General features: G+C 40.5%; 1 protein-coding gene across 1 annotated transcript in view; it reads right to left on the bottom strand.

Annotated features, from left to right (window-relative positions):
• SLC28A3 (solute carrier family 28 member 3) overlaps positions 1-14,714 on the bottom strand; it is a 42,972-nt gene extending 28,258 nt beyond the window's left edge. Inside the window, exons 1-4 of the mRNA XM_065656946.1 lie at positions 14,658-14,714; positions 7,117-7,218; positions 5,291-5,293; positions 3,298-3,377 (exon numbers count right to left, since the gene is read on the bottom strand). Coding sequence (XP_065513018.1) covers positions 3,298-3,377; positions 5,291-5,293; positions 7,117-7,218; positions 14,658-14,714 — 242 coding nt within the window. The remainder of the gene's footprint in view (positions 1-3,297; positions 3,378-5,290; positions 5,294-7,116; positions 7,219-14,657) is intronic.
• Between the last annotated feature and the right edge of the window lie 389 nt (positions 14,715-15,103).

Genomic DNA, 15,103 nt, shown 5'->3' with positions numbered 1-15,103 from the left:
GAGCAGGAACATACTCCTTTGCCAGCACAAAGATTAACAGTGTCTCTAAGAAATTTTGATTGCTTTTGATATTTCAGTTTTAGTTCTGGGAATTCCCGTTGCCTCACAAATCATAACCGTGTTTTTTTTGTTGTTGGTTTTGAGGTTTGTTTGTTTGTTTGTTTGTGGGGGTTTTATTTCAGTTTGGTTTTTTCACTTGTTTTGTTTTGCTTTGTTTTGTTTTTTACTTGTTAGAACATCTACCCAGTCTCAGCAAAGAGATCAGATACAACAGGAAAAGAAAGAAAAAGAGAAATGAGAGACAGATACATGAATAAGCCAGTTACTTTTTCAAATTCACAGCTCTTCCATCAACCAAAAAATGAAAAAATGTTATCTACTATCTGTTGCTGCTGCTTATGAGTCCTTTGGGATTTAAAATTGTTATTTTAAGATTACAATTCCTACAATTCCTTGTGATCTTTTCTTTGCTCTAATATGTCTCTCTCCCTTGTTATTTTATTAATTTAGGTGATTATCACTTTGGTATCAGGCATACATGTCATAAACGTGCAGTTATGGTCTGAAAGTGGCAGGAAAAAAAATCTACCTTATGAAAACTGGTTAATTTACTAGGGAAACATTCTTTTCTGAAGGCTGATTCTATAGGCTTCAAGTGTAGCACGTTGCTGATGACTTTTACTTAACCAAAGTTGTTGAAAAAGCAGATATCACCTAAGTACATTTAAAGGAGAACTTTAATGGGAAATATTTGCATATGCCAAAACTATTCTTGCTTGCATTTTGAAACTCAGAAATCCTTTTCCTGGTCTGCATTCACTCTGTAAGTGAATGTTAACACCTGTTAACGCATGTAGTGAATCTTTGTTATGCACAGACTGATCTTTCAAAGGGGTTGTGTCTCAGACCACAGGTTATTCAGTACTATCTGTTGAAAGAAATCAATGATACATTCAAAATTCAGGCAGACTTTGTGAATGCCCCTATTGAGCAGATACAAGGAAAACACTAGATTAGTCAGTGCCTGCTTTTAGGAGATAATTTACAAAAAATAACTTGGTAGAGATACTATCGCCCATGTCAGGTGCTCAACATAAAAAAAAAACCTAGACAAAGTACAAAACCAAGTATGAAAATGGAAAACACAAAACAAACTGTATCTGGAATGTGATCAGAATAGAGCAAAGTGCTCTTCAGCTTCCAGCCTACCAGGAGCTTTCACTACCTGAGGCAATGGTACCTGCTGCTGATAGAAGAACAAGGGGACCTCTGGAACAGTGACCTCTGTGAATTAAACCTTATTTATGCCTCAGCTCTCCATGGGACTACAAATAAACAAGAATATATTAAAAAAAAACATACAGGCTTCATCTCTGCCTAAACTCAGTCCATCTCTGTGCAGAGATAGCTCCTGTCGAGCCACTCTTGTGGGCCCAAGTTTGAGAGGGAGAGACCCTGCTAACCTTGTACAGCCATTAGCTTGCTGACATCTGCCTGTGCAATGTGCATACTTCTGGGTAGACACTGGATACTCACCACTGGAGAGGCCTATAAAACTTGTGTGTTTGATCTATCAAATCTCAGCTTTTGTTTTTGCTAGATAAGACCTTAAATGTTTTAAACAAAAAAGTGCTTCTTGTTATGTACTGCTAAAGGAATGAGAAAATCTCTAAAGAATAGAGAGGAGAAAACAGAGAATATTTAAGTGATTTCTAAATACTTTTGCTAGATTTTCAAAGCAGTATTTTAATATGATGGTATCAGTAAACCTGATCAGATTAAGAAGTCTCTAAGTTCTGTATGTACAACTCAAAAGCGTGATTAAAATCTTTACAACTACTTCTGTATATAAAGGTTATCATTTGTAGAGGCATGAGATCTTTCCATGTACTTCAATCTAACTGACACAAACTCCTATATGAGATACCCAGTAAGCGAGTTGCTAGAGTCTGCTGATAGAAAGACAGGTTCAAAGCTGAAATGGTGTGCTGCATAAAAAAATACAGTCATAGAAATCAGGGGAAAAATACAGCATGATTTCTGTGAAGGCTTATATGAAGATTCAATATGGCAAAAAAAAAAAAAGACATCAAAATATAAATTTAAGTATTGTATCTTATTTTTTTAATGTCTTATACAGGGTTTGTAGTTTTCATCAAAAAAACGAGTTCTCAAGTAAAATGTAGATGTACACTTTCACTGTGTGGTCACTTGGCACCAGAGCTGATGAAGTGTAAAAATTCTGCTTCATCAAAATGGCTGTTTTTCCCTAGCTATTCTGTTCTTATTTTGCACTGGAGTAAATAGCAGTGCAAACTGAAGGACAACAGCGAATCTTTAACTTCCTGAAAAAGCCTCTTTTGAAAATATTGGAAAAGCAGTTAATGTCTGAAATGAAAAAATATTACTCCTTTAATTTGCAAGGCTTTAGAAGGATAGTTCCATGATCACACATGTCAGTTGAAAGGTTGTCCTGGTTTTGTTAAAAACAAGTTTCTCTTTTAGTGAATTTCCCTGTCAGCTAAAGTCTTCTTACTAACTGCAGTTTTCCTGAGTTAGGTCCATGTTTTGGTAGACGTAGCAATGGAATGCAAGGTCATGATAATGATGCATCCCGTGAGATGTGCAAGCAGGAGGTGAACTGAAAAATTGACCAACTAAAGTATTCCATCCCATTCACGTCATACTTCATATAAAAGTGGGGGATCACGAGGATCTCGTCCCCTTTTTCCCTATGGCCGACATTGGGAGAGGACCTTGCGAGTTGTCCCTGCGAACTGAGGCCCAGTGACAGACTGAATCCAGCTCCGGTTGGCTGCAGAGTCCAGTCCAGGACTTCGGGTGCCAGCCCCACATCTGCCAGAGCAGTTGCCGGGACTTTACAGATTGGTTTTGTATATTTTGTATTATTTTCTCTATTTCTTGTTAGTAGCATTAGTAAAACATTTTTAATTTTTCCAACTCTCTTCTCTCTGTCCTTCTTTCCCTCCCAATCGCCTGTCCTTAGTGGGAAGTGGGGAGAGGGAGGGGCTGAAGGGGAAAGATGGGGGAGAGGAGGTTAACAATACATCTGCCACGGTTTTATTGTCACCCCACAATCAAGCCAAGACAGGTATAATAATTTTAAATACAATGTGTTTCTGTATTACACAAATTGCTAGGTAGCACAAACTGTGTGTAGTGTAGTGGTGTTGCAGTGAAATTTAGAGCTGCTGCTCCAGGATCAGAAACACTAGCAGCTTATTGCTTAGGCCAGGATGAAGCGAGTGGAAAACTTACTCATCCCCAAGACATTACCCTTTCAAGCGTGGTTGCTTGTCATCTACTGAGTAATTTTTGTTTTCATGCAGATAGTCCTCAATATTGATGCGTTCATCCTCAACACCGATGCGTTCATCCCCAATACCGATGCGTTCATCTGCCTGGAAAACAGATTGTTGCCGAGGCTGTGAGAGGGGTGTGTGCTTGCTAAGTAAGGTGTGAAAGAACAGATCCCCGCAGGCAGGTGGCTGAAGCAGCCTCAAGACTTTCCCGTCTGCATGGAGCACGTGGCTCCTGCTGTCCTGTTTGCCCCCGACGCTGAGATCAGCATCATGCAAACCCTGTGGTTAGACTGCGGCTGTGAACTTTCCCAAGCCATCCAAACCATTTTGAAAGGGGAAATCAGGGAGAAAAAAAATACCGGTGTTACTCAGAGTGGGACCTATGCAAACTCCATTGCATACACACCAAAATGTGAGAGCTACAGGTAGGGGTGGTAGAGCTGCTAATCAGCCAGATTGCCCAACACCTCCTGTTTTTGTTGCTTCTCTCTTCGCAGAACTTTAATATGGTGTAAGTTTTATTCACGGAGAATGGTTAATTGCAGGGAGGGCTTATTGTTTTAAAAATTTAACTAAGCCAAATAAATTTATTCTTAAGAAAAGCTGCTGAGAACAAGTAATGGGTGACAATCCTTCAAAGAGAGATAGCGCCCTTGGGCTTTGTAGCAGAAACTTGACATTTGGCCAGACAGCACATTTTCGTCAGGAAGGCACCTTTTTGCTGCCTGAATCTGCGTAAGCCTGGCTGTGTTAAAGATTTTGAACTGCAGCCCGACCTCCAGCTTGTTTGAGGCTGGTGGGAGCACCACAGCCCCCAAAGCTACTCAGCCCACCCGTGGGGGCTGCCGTGCTGTGCCTACCCCATGTTACCTCCCCTGGCCCGACCCGCAAGGGCCGGGGAACGCGCCTGTCCCACGGGTACGCACCTGCATGTTTACGGCAGGGCCCACGGAGGCGCCGGTAGAACGGGAGCAGGCGACAGTTGGGCTCGACAGCAGCGGCGTAACGGCAGCCGGCCCTCGTGCCATGCCCGTGCCACCGCTGCAGCACCTCGCCAGGGCGCTGCGACCGGTCGCCCGCCCTCGGGTGTCTGGCCAGGGACCATGAGGAAGGCAGAGAGTGTTTTCCTGAGCTGGGCATCCTGTCCTGCCCTCTCGAGAGGAGCTGGCCCCCTGTGCCCAGCCACCCCGAGCGGTGGCAGGCTGCAGGTAGGTTTCTCTCTGCTTTTTGTGTGGCTATTATTTGTGCTAAGCACGTTCCCCAAACTGCTGTGTGAAGCAAGCTCCGCATGGACCTTGGCCAGGCCCCTGTCTTCTGCCTGGCTTCCTGCTACAAGTGCCACGGAAATCTCTGGAAAGCCTTGCATAAGCTCCCAGTGAGGCACCTGAACCAGCTCAAAGGCAAAATTAACACACAGCTGGTAATTAAAATAGTGTGGAGGTGTATGTATGCAGAAGCCACTATTCAGTCCTCTAGGAGAAAGCTCAGCATGACACAGGAAGGAGTTTCTCAGCCATCTTGGCTGCAGTTTTTGGAGGAGATTGTGGTGGGAGCCATGTGGCTCTGTGGAGCTGCACTGTGACTTGTGGCCACATTTTCACTAAACTCAATTTCTTTCTCTCTTTGGTCTTGACTGTGAAGTAAAGCAAAACCTGGAAAATGCAGATGCTGCCACCTATTAAGTTGCTGGTATTTCTGGTAACTGGGAGCACTCTTCTTAGCAGCTCTAGGACATGGGTTTCTCACCTGAGGGACACTGAGTGCTGATAGTATTGAAATATCAATTATTCCTGGGCTTAAATTTGTGGTATGTTGCATGACAGCACTTCTCACAGATTTTTGAACCTACGTTATAAATCAGGAGAGTCCAGCCCTCTGGGTTGAAGAGCCATGCTTTCATGTTAGCACACGACTGTGCTCCCTGTGGCTCATGTCCTCTCTTCTGGTCACAGCTTGCAGTCCCACACTTCCTGCCTTCATCCCCACCACTGTCCCCAGTCCCCCCACTTCACGTGCTGCCCGGCCCAGCCTTTGTTCACCCATCGCTTTCCCCTCATGCCACAGCATCCTCCCCAGCCCAGGAGCTCACATGGATCACCCATAGCCTGGGCTCTGGCTCTTTGAATTTCAGAAATATACTGTTTTTCTTGAGAACATAACCTTTTTTTTTTCTTTTGAGTATTTCAATATAAAAGCATCAATCATTTCATATTGTTCACAATGTATTTCAATATGCTCAGAAGATGATCGTGTCACAATTTTATTGTCACAAATGCTTTCCCACCTCTACGTTAAAAGATGCTAAGAAAATCTGAAATTAAAAAATCACCTCATTTCTAACTCTGTACACATACACAAGGGAAAAGGACAATAGATCCAAAAGCCTTTTCTTCTATTTTTGTGGCCGAACGTAATATGAACTCTCGCTTTTGGGGAGTGTTGGCCCTGGCTGAGGCTAACCCCAGGGCTGTGTGGAGCTCCAGCAGGAGCACAGCAAAGCCCGTGCTCTGCAGAACCTCAAAATAAATTCTTCTGCCTCAATCACAGTGTGCCTGAGAAAATGTCAGTGTGGATATACATTCTCTCTACTACACTGGCACAAAGTAGTGACTGAACACTTTCAGCTGAACCTTTTCAGTGGGAAATTGGTTTCTTTGGTGAAAATCAAGCTTTCATTCACTGCTGGCTTTTTTGAAGATGAAGATATAGGTGCTGTCTATTACCTTCCTCTCCTTGGATCTCAGATCCTGGTCTAGTTCCCAGGAGTGCATATCAGTGTGTATCAGAACAGTCCAGGTGATCCTTTCCATCACTGTAGATCTGGAATCACTTCAACTTTGAGAACAGAGACGTTTCTTTGGCAGCATGCCTTTGCTGCCCCAGATCAGACCCCAAAACCATTGAAAGATAGAAAAGAATATCCACAACATCAGGAAACCCCTATTTCTTATGTGCTGCTTAAAGTACCATCAACAAACTTGGCAAGTAAATACGATTACAGCACAGGAAAGTACTATAAGATTTTAATGGAACTTTTCAAATAGATATTTTTGGACCGTGGATATGAAAATATTAATACATGACACTAGCAAAATATCTGGGTTGTTTTGTTTTGTGGGGTTTTTGTTTGTTTATTTGTTTGGTTGTTGTTTGGCAGGTTTTTTGCATTTGTTTGTTTGTTTGTGATTTTTTTTACCTGACTGTCATGTCTTCATAGTGAGCTACTCACTATGTGGGCTTAAGCAAGTGAACAGTCAAAGGAAGTCAAAATGAATGTGTTCAGTAAGAAGTCATCTGTGTTGTATTCTCTTCTTTCTCTGGTCAGGTATATGTCAGCACTGTTGCCTCCAGTTTCTGTTTGTCTGAAATTTCCACTGTTTTGGATCAGTACATATTTAATAATATGTGTGCCTTGTCTGACCGAAAGATAGTATCACAAAATCCAACGTTTCCAGCTTATTTTATTCTAACTTCTTGAGAGAAAATGCTTGTATATCAACTCCTCATCCATAGTATTCCCTCTGATCACCATTTCTGATACCTCTTTTGTATCTCGTATCAAGCCATTATGACATTAGAAAACATTTTTCTGAATCCTACACGTCCTGTCAATTTTCTGTGTTTTTTTTCCTTCAAGTATTTACGAGAACAGAACTCGTTTCCCTGTTGGTTTTGAATTTCAAATAAAGTTCAGCTTTTGTTAAAATATCTGTCTTGGGTGTATTATCACAGTCGATTATTGACATTGAACTTGAAGTTTATTATTCGAAAGAAAAGAAAGAAAAAAACATACCTGATTAGTATGCACAGTTTTCTTATTTTGTGAATTCTTGATTCTCTGTGAATTGTCTCCGAGACTTTTCAGATTTATAACATCCACATGTTCATCGTCATTCTGGGGCATGAAAAGAGCAGAAATTATGTCAGTTCCAGTCAAAAGCTGGAAGCCTTTCTCACGTGGTAATAACTTATTCATACCCTGATGCCTGTGCTTCCATGTTTTGCTTTACTAATGAGGGGGTCCCAAAACTCAGTGTGCAGAGTGCAGATGTTCAAGTCTCTACACTATTACACAAAAAGTTGCCTCAGTCATGGATGGTGCTCAACTGAGGTGAATCTGCTGTTACCTCAACCCAAACTCACACATCCCCTCCGCTGCTGCCTTTTGCCTCAGAACTGGTTCAGCAAGTTTACAAAGGTCTATCCCTTCTCCCTACCAAGGGCAAAACGGCCTGTTTGGGCCTTCCCCACTCTGTTAGTACCTTTTAGTCCATTTCATAATGCATATGCAGTAAATCCATATTTTTCACAACAGGTACTTCTATTGCTCTTGAGATAAAACACTCAGAATATGTTTAAAGAGAGCAGTTAGCTCTACTACACTAATTCTCTGTGGTTTTCCTTTTATCAGAGTGTACTGAGAGTTGAAGACAGCCATAAGCAGCTCCCCCTTTTTTTTTTTTCCTGAAGCTGAGTTTTCTTGTTTCTTAATGTTTTAAAGGGTACATTATTTCTTTTTAATGATCCCTGAAGGGCTAGTTCTTATTTTGGTTTCATAGGAAAGCTGCTTAAAGAAAATGTCAGATAACTTATATCCAGAATCGATATGAATGTTTTCGATTTCAGTGGTTTCTTATGGCAGCAGCTATGTTATGGTCATTTAACGGTGTTTTATTGCATCAAGTATCTCATTGTTTACACAGTAATAAAACCACTGAATTAGTAGCTACATTTAGCCTTCTAAGAAAGGAATCATTCCCAAATGAACAACAAGAAATAATCTTAATCATAGTAAATTACGATAAAGGCAGGAATAAGCAATAGTACTAGACATAAATTAAATTTTGCCTTTTAGCAGAGACATGGCCTTAGAAGCAACCAGAACACTTTTCAGTAACATGTTTTCCTTAAAGATACTCTGCCTCTAAATTTCACAAAAAAATCTGTTTCAGTAAAAGTGTTTCTGGAACCTTGTGTGTCTGGGGGAAGAGGAGGGAGTTGCAAGAAACTGTTGATTCACCTGCTGTGGCCGCGATAAACCAGATGCCGGTAGATCAGTTCCTTTTCTTCTAAGAAAAGAGAATCTTTGCATTCCCTTAAGAGGGAGGTATTTATTTTTTAAAAAATACCTCTGTTACTCATTCGCCCTCTAACCATGGTGTCTGAGGAGCTTGCCATAAGCTGCCCCTGCAGTCAACAATGAAGCCTCTACTGAACACTCTATACAGTACAAAAAAAGCAGTGCGTAACTGTACCATTGAAATACAACATATTAAAAATACTCTAGAGGATGGAATAATGAAGTGTAAGGTGTACATTTCTGTAATTGACACACGTGTGCCCCGAGGATAGTGTCTTTGAAGATTTCTGTGTTTGTTGCTGAGCAAGAAAGAGAAAACGTTACTTAGGATTTTTGTCAGCAAATCTGTGAAAAACAGTAAGCACGTGAGTTGCTCTCTACAAGCCACAGAAGTACAAAATACTTTGCATTGGAAGAAACTTCTAGAAGTCACTTTGTCCAACCATTTCTCAACAGCAATAATTACATAAGAGTTTCATTTATACAGTAATTAAAATATATGAATCTATGAGTAATGTAACAGAAAACTAGTAGGAGCATCACATGATTGCTGGAACTCTAAATAACCCACACTGCAGAATGTGTTATCTTCTGCAAGCGTAAAAAGCATGCATTTCAACTGATCATACCACATTTCTGGCATATTCCAATTTCAGTAGAAACAGGTTAATTATTATTGTTAACAAGTTTAGTTCAGTTAGAGACAACTTCTGTTGACTAAAACAGTCTTTGAATTAGTGCTATCTAGCTGAGTAGTTTTTCATATATTTCGCAGATGATCGTTCAAGTATAATCTCTTCATCCTCCCCTTTACCCAATGGGGTTTTTTTTGTTTGGTGAAAATGCATGGTATTTAAGCCCAGCCTTTGAAAAAAAAAATCTTTTAAATTTCTCATAAGAATAGCAATATTCAAATGACAAACAAAAATGCCTATTCATTTTTCCTGTTCGCTTAGAGTATTTCTGAGTTTGCTGAAGGACCTCTTCACCAAAATGTCAATCTGCCTGTGTTTATCACCTGCTGTTGCAAATGTTACTACCTAAGCACCCAGCACGGGCAGAAAAGCTTCTACCAAATTTGCTTGGGGTCCTTTTCCACCTCCCCGGAAGTGTCTGCAGGACAAAACATGGCAGCAGAAAATGGGAGTTCAAGCCGTAGGGACACACAGCCCTGTTACCAGCACAGGCCAGACCCAATAATATGCCAAGTGTCTTCTGAACCTCCTCAATCTATAGTGACATGAGGAAGCAGGAAGTTAAAACCAAATTGGAGAAGCTTGGGTGGGAAAATTCTGTTCTCTTTAGGCCACACTTGAAAGATTACAGAAGTGATTAACCTGCTTTGAATGTTGACAACATGAAAAGTGTTACACAGTTATGCTTCTGCTTTCACACTCTGCTGTACTTTTACTGATTGGATTTTCTGCTTGTGAAATATTTGATTAAACGTCAAGGGCATGGAGCTATCTCGTAAGTGAAGTGCTCTTTCAACGTTGTTTAGTTCCCTCTAGATGAGCAGTTAATTTGCCAAGTCTTTTTGCATAACTATATCCTTTGACCTTCCCTCTTGTCTCCTCCCTGCCGTCCAAGGGAAGATTGGGTTTCTAACTTCTATTGCTTTGCTTTTAACAACATCACCACTCATTCCAGAGTAGATGGTTTCCCACCCCTGCCAGTTAGTGATGAAAATAGATTGGCTATCAGAGCACCCAGGCAGCTGCTTAAACTGTTTATGGTTTGAGGGTAGGTCATTACATTATCTGTTGAGATTAGAATCAGGGTACTTAAGGAACTCAGTGGAAAACAGATGCTTCAGAAGCAAATCTTTTAAGTCACTCTGTTGATTTTAATTGGATTTTGGCTTGCATTCAGTCATCTGAAATGAAGCCGTTGGATTTACAGCTCAAAACTTTGCTATTCTTTTAATATTCAGGGTAATTGAAGATGGTTCATCTAAATTTTCCCACATGTACTATCTTTTGCTCGCCAGAGTGTCATGATTCTGAAGGAGTTAAAATGCATTTTAAATATTAAGAAAGAATTGTTTAGATCAATAATCATAGCATTTATAAATTCCTGTCAAATTATAACATTCAGTGTACAGAGCAGGAGGGATAAATGTTCCTTATCCATGTGTTAAACTATAGTAAATGAGCTCTAGAGATAACAGATAAAAAACATGTACTGTCAGATTTATATTCAGTTAGCTAAATCTTCATGAGGTGTTTTGAAATGGGTTGTAAATTAGGCGCACCCACCTCTGAGTACATTAGTGTTTTCTTTAAAAGCTTAAGTTGTCAGTTTTGAGTAAGACAGTTGGATGGTATCCTGAAATACAGGATAAAGAAGTTAAAATGATAGACTGACACAAGCTGGTCATAAAAAAGAAATAGGAATCTATTTGCTCTTAGAGCTAGCATAAGGTATGAGAGGCAGAAAGCAAGCATAGGTTATGCTTAACATAGGATATGGCAGTACCAGTGGCCTTATGAAGCATGAGTAAGAAACAGAATTTTAAAGGAGACCCTTCCTCAAGTCACCCTCTTAAGAGCATAGTGTGCTCTACTACAGAAACAGGTACCAACTGCTTAATGCATCATAACACTGACAATAGGAGGCCAGTGAACAATAAATATTTATTAGCTGTTATCTTCCCTTTGTATTGTATTTATTTTATGTTTACCTTTGAGTTCCCTTTAAAAGTCAGGTATTTTTTTTCCCCTATGTACTATTCCTTTTTATAAGCCAGCTTTTACAATTTCTTGAGGAGTAAATGTGGCTTGTTGTTTAATGTCATCTTTAACAGAGATCTGAATGATTAGAAGTAATCAGGTAAAACCTTTGCTTCTTAAATGATGGCTAAACACAAGTTAGGTAAATCTAATCTCAGTTTTAGGGTTACTGTTAGTGTTGCAGGGTTTCTGAGCAGAAAATTCTGTGGGCAACTGCAGTGATCTCCAGCCAGTGCCATCAGAGAGAAGTTAACTGAACCACATTGAATGCAAGAGATACTGTAGTATTTCTATAAATTCTATATGATATTATTGTGGATATAGATACAGAATGTATGTGTCTGTATCACCATGTAGACACTTAACATGGACAATCTTCTGAATAGTGATGAGACTATGAATATCATGATTTAGATTCCTTAATTTTCTTGACATATTCAAGGGGAAGAATATATCAAAAACCTGAATGTCTTGGTGTAAGCAGTGCAGCATCTGTTGATTCAAGCTATGAGATAGCATCCAAAGCAGGTAACTTTAGCATGTAGATCTCAACAATTGAATTAGGGTTTTATTAAGGATACATGTTGAGCTGAAGGGTCAGAGCACTCTTCGGAAGACTGGGCAGTGTGGGTAGAGCTATGTACCTTCTTAAAACTAACACAAAGAGCTTGCTCATTGTAGTACATCCAAATGGCTGTTAGTAACTGAGATATCACTAATATCAAAGAAAGAGACAGAACAAGAGATACAGCAAAGCTGTACATTTATGTTTTGTTGTCTGTTGTCTTTCAAGAACATTTTCAGCTGTTACGAAGTAAAAAGTTGCTTCTGGGTCTTCTGAGTACTGGTATTATCACAATAATGGAGGACCTGAAGTTTTTGACATTATGCCTATAACATTTCAAGTGGAATCTGTGTAGTGTACAAAAGAAGGAGCAGATATTTTGCAGGATCATGCATTTTTTAAAAATCTAACTGATGGTGTTAATAGAACTTTATACTATATGGATGCGTGCCCTCTATTTAAGTTAACATTGGTTAGCTGATTTCTGAGGGTCTGCTACAGAACAGTTGAAAAAGTTTGATGTTTCTGTAATGCAGTGAAAAACCTATCACAGCACAGAAGAACATGTGTGTTTAAATATCAATAGCCAATACAAAATTGATAAGAACTCAAATAGTTATCCTCCTTTGACCATTTGTATGACTAGTTGAAAGGTTTGTATCTCCATATTACAACGTCTTCATCCTGTCAGTCTCTCCAGAACAGAAGGCAAAATGCCTCTCATTCCCGATACAATAAAGCACTGTTATGATCTTTCATCCATCACTTGTTAGCCTTGATCTGCTTTGTATTACATTGAGAGCTATTTTCTTAACTTGTTTACTTTATAAAACAAACTATGTAACCTGGGTTTACTTCATTCCTGTCTAATTTTTTCTGTCCCTTTGTGCATTAATCATTAAATGTCTGCAGTACATCTGAAGGTACCTATGAAGTGCAATCCCACACTGATACTTAAAATGATTTAAATTAATCCCTTTCCACAACACTTTTGTATTTCATTGTTTAGGGAAGACACTCGTTGCTTAATACTAGAAGACACTATCTTGAAGGAAGAAGAGCGTTCACCCTTTGTGCAAGAAAAGGTCAAATAAAAGAAAATAGGAAAAAAATATGATATTGTTTTCTTCTCAGTGGCTTCTACTGTCAAGTATTTATTTTTTTTCTCTATGCAGAAGTTTACCTATTTCCTTCTATGCCTTATTTTCTGTAGGGAGTAACTTATATGTTGAGTCAGAGATAGACTGTAAATGTGTGAACAACTTCTGGTGTTAATGGAAAAAAAAGTAAACGGAAAACCTGGCTCAGGCCCCAGGTTTCAGTGGACAGTCTCCATGATTTGGCATCTGAAATATCTAAATCAGAGAGGATTTGTAGGCTCTAACAAACTCTAAAATAGACAGGAAAGGAAGAACCTGGGATCCCTGTGCTTTGCCCAGGTAAGCTGGCTGCATAAGACAGAGGATTAACCTGAGTCACTGTACTGTGTTCCACAGAGACTGCTGAGGAAAGACGTGATTTTCAGTTTAGGTAATTCAAGAGCATTCTGCTCCAAGCTTCGGCAGCTGGGCAGGGACTTCTCTTATTCACGGGTTTGTAGGCACAGACTTAGGAAGCTGACTGCACTGTCTTAGGCACACATTCCATGTGAAAACAAAGCCAAAATAAAGACATCTCTTACCTCATTCGCTTGAACCGAGGGAGACCCAAGTTCAAATTGCTTGTCTGTCTGTTCTGAGGCGCAGATGCATTGAGCACAATCTTATTACCCAGGAGAATGCACTAACCACAGGGCTATCATGTTTTAAGAGGTTTATCTCTCTGTCTCCTCTTGAAGCTGTCCCCCTTAGCATGAATTATTAACTATTGACTGAAGTAGGGACTTGACCCTAACTCCCTTACGTTTCACAAATATGCTCTGGCTGGCAGATTATCAAATCAATCTGTTGCTTCTTTGTCTCTATAACCCAATGAGTGGTTGGATGTCACTGGTGTTACATAATATTCCACATGCTTAGTATCTACAAAGACCCTTCTGTGTTATTGGAATAATATTCACACCCGCTACATGCTAATCCCCCTGCTAGCTGAGCTCAGGGGCAGTGTAAGGGTCGGAGGCTGCAGAGGAGGGCAAGGGGTACTTCACTAACACAGTAGTCTTCACTGTCTCTGCCGACCTGTTCTGCCCTCAGTAACAAGTACAGTGAACCAGCCTGGCCGTGGGTTCACAAATTTCTCTTTGTCTCTGCCTTAGTTCCTAAGAAAGCACAGGGATGCTGGGCACCGAGAAAAAATAACTAGCTGGTTAACAGGTTATTTGGTGCTTCTGCTTTTGAAATATTTTTTAAAATCGCTGTTAATGTTACTTCATGCACATAATACACAGAACCTTCTGGGTTGGCTCCCTATGTTCTCTCTGTGCTCTTCTTGAGAGTGGAACAAGACAATTGCACTTACTTTACACTTGGAAGAAAGAAAACATGTCCCACTGTGAACACATGACTATTTTTCTCATATTATCAATATACGTTGTTTTGATGAGATAGATGTCTGCTGCATAATGGTGACCTTCTCTTCAACAGAGCTATGAACTACCTATCTTCAGGAAAGAACAGCAACTGACACAGCAGATGGGAGAGCTGGATGAGCTAGTTGTGAGATCCATCCGCCTAAGAAATATTAGTGAGTCAGGAGACTATTCAAAGATACTTGTATACCAGGCAGCAGATGAAGGCAATCAGCAGAGCCTACTCCTGAATGTGTCGATTGTGTTCCAGCTTTTTATACAAGAGCCTTGTACTTCAGCAAGATATCAATGTAAAGCATGTGGGGTGTTGTAGAATATCTTCAGGGTGAGAGTGAAAATTGCTGTTTCTTTGTTCAGACACTGAAGCACACATCATTCATTGGTTTTAAGTCCTTCCTCTTCTCCACAAAGCAAAGGAAACCATGCTTACCCAGAAGGCCAAATTGTGCACTCCTGAGGGATCACGGGTGGTCTCCTTCATCTCCATGTGCCTGGCAAGGGCATGCGAGTTCTGGGTGAATGCTGAAAGGCACTCGTGGCACAGGGCAACAGCAGCCAGCACCTGGTTAATCCATCCACAGGGCCAGTGAGTATGACTCCAAGTCTAATTACCTGGAGGCACTCTCAGGTTGCTCTTGCTCACTCACAGCTCCACCTTCTTGCTCCCCCGGCACAGCCCCTTTTGGCCAGCATGGGAACCTGCTTTCAGTGTTTCTTGAGCCAAGAAGGGAGGATTCCTGTGGGCCCCAAGAGGCCAGTGGGTCCCTGGGCTGATCCCAAAGGCAAGTGTATGTACTTAAGTGACTTCTGGCTTTCCTCACTTGTCTGGAGGAAAATCTTCCCCACTCAGATCTTTTAGAGGTCAACACAGGTTGG

Source organism: Caloenas nicobarica, chromosome Z (genome assembly GCF_036013445.1).
Source record: "Caloenas nicobarica isolate bCalNic1 chromosome Z, bCalNic1.hap1, whole genome shotgun sequence".
NCBI classification, from domain to species: domain Eukaryota; kingdom Metazoa; phylum Chordata; class Aves; order Columbiformes; family Columbidae; genus Caloenas; species Caloenas nicobarica.
The sequence above is the reverse complement of the archived record's forward strand: the minus strand, read 5'-3'. Positions and strand labels throughout refer to the sequence as shown.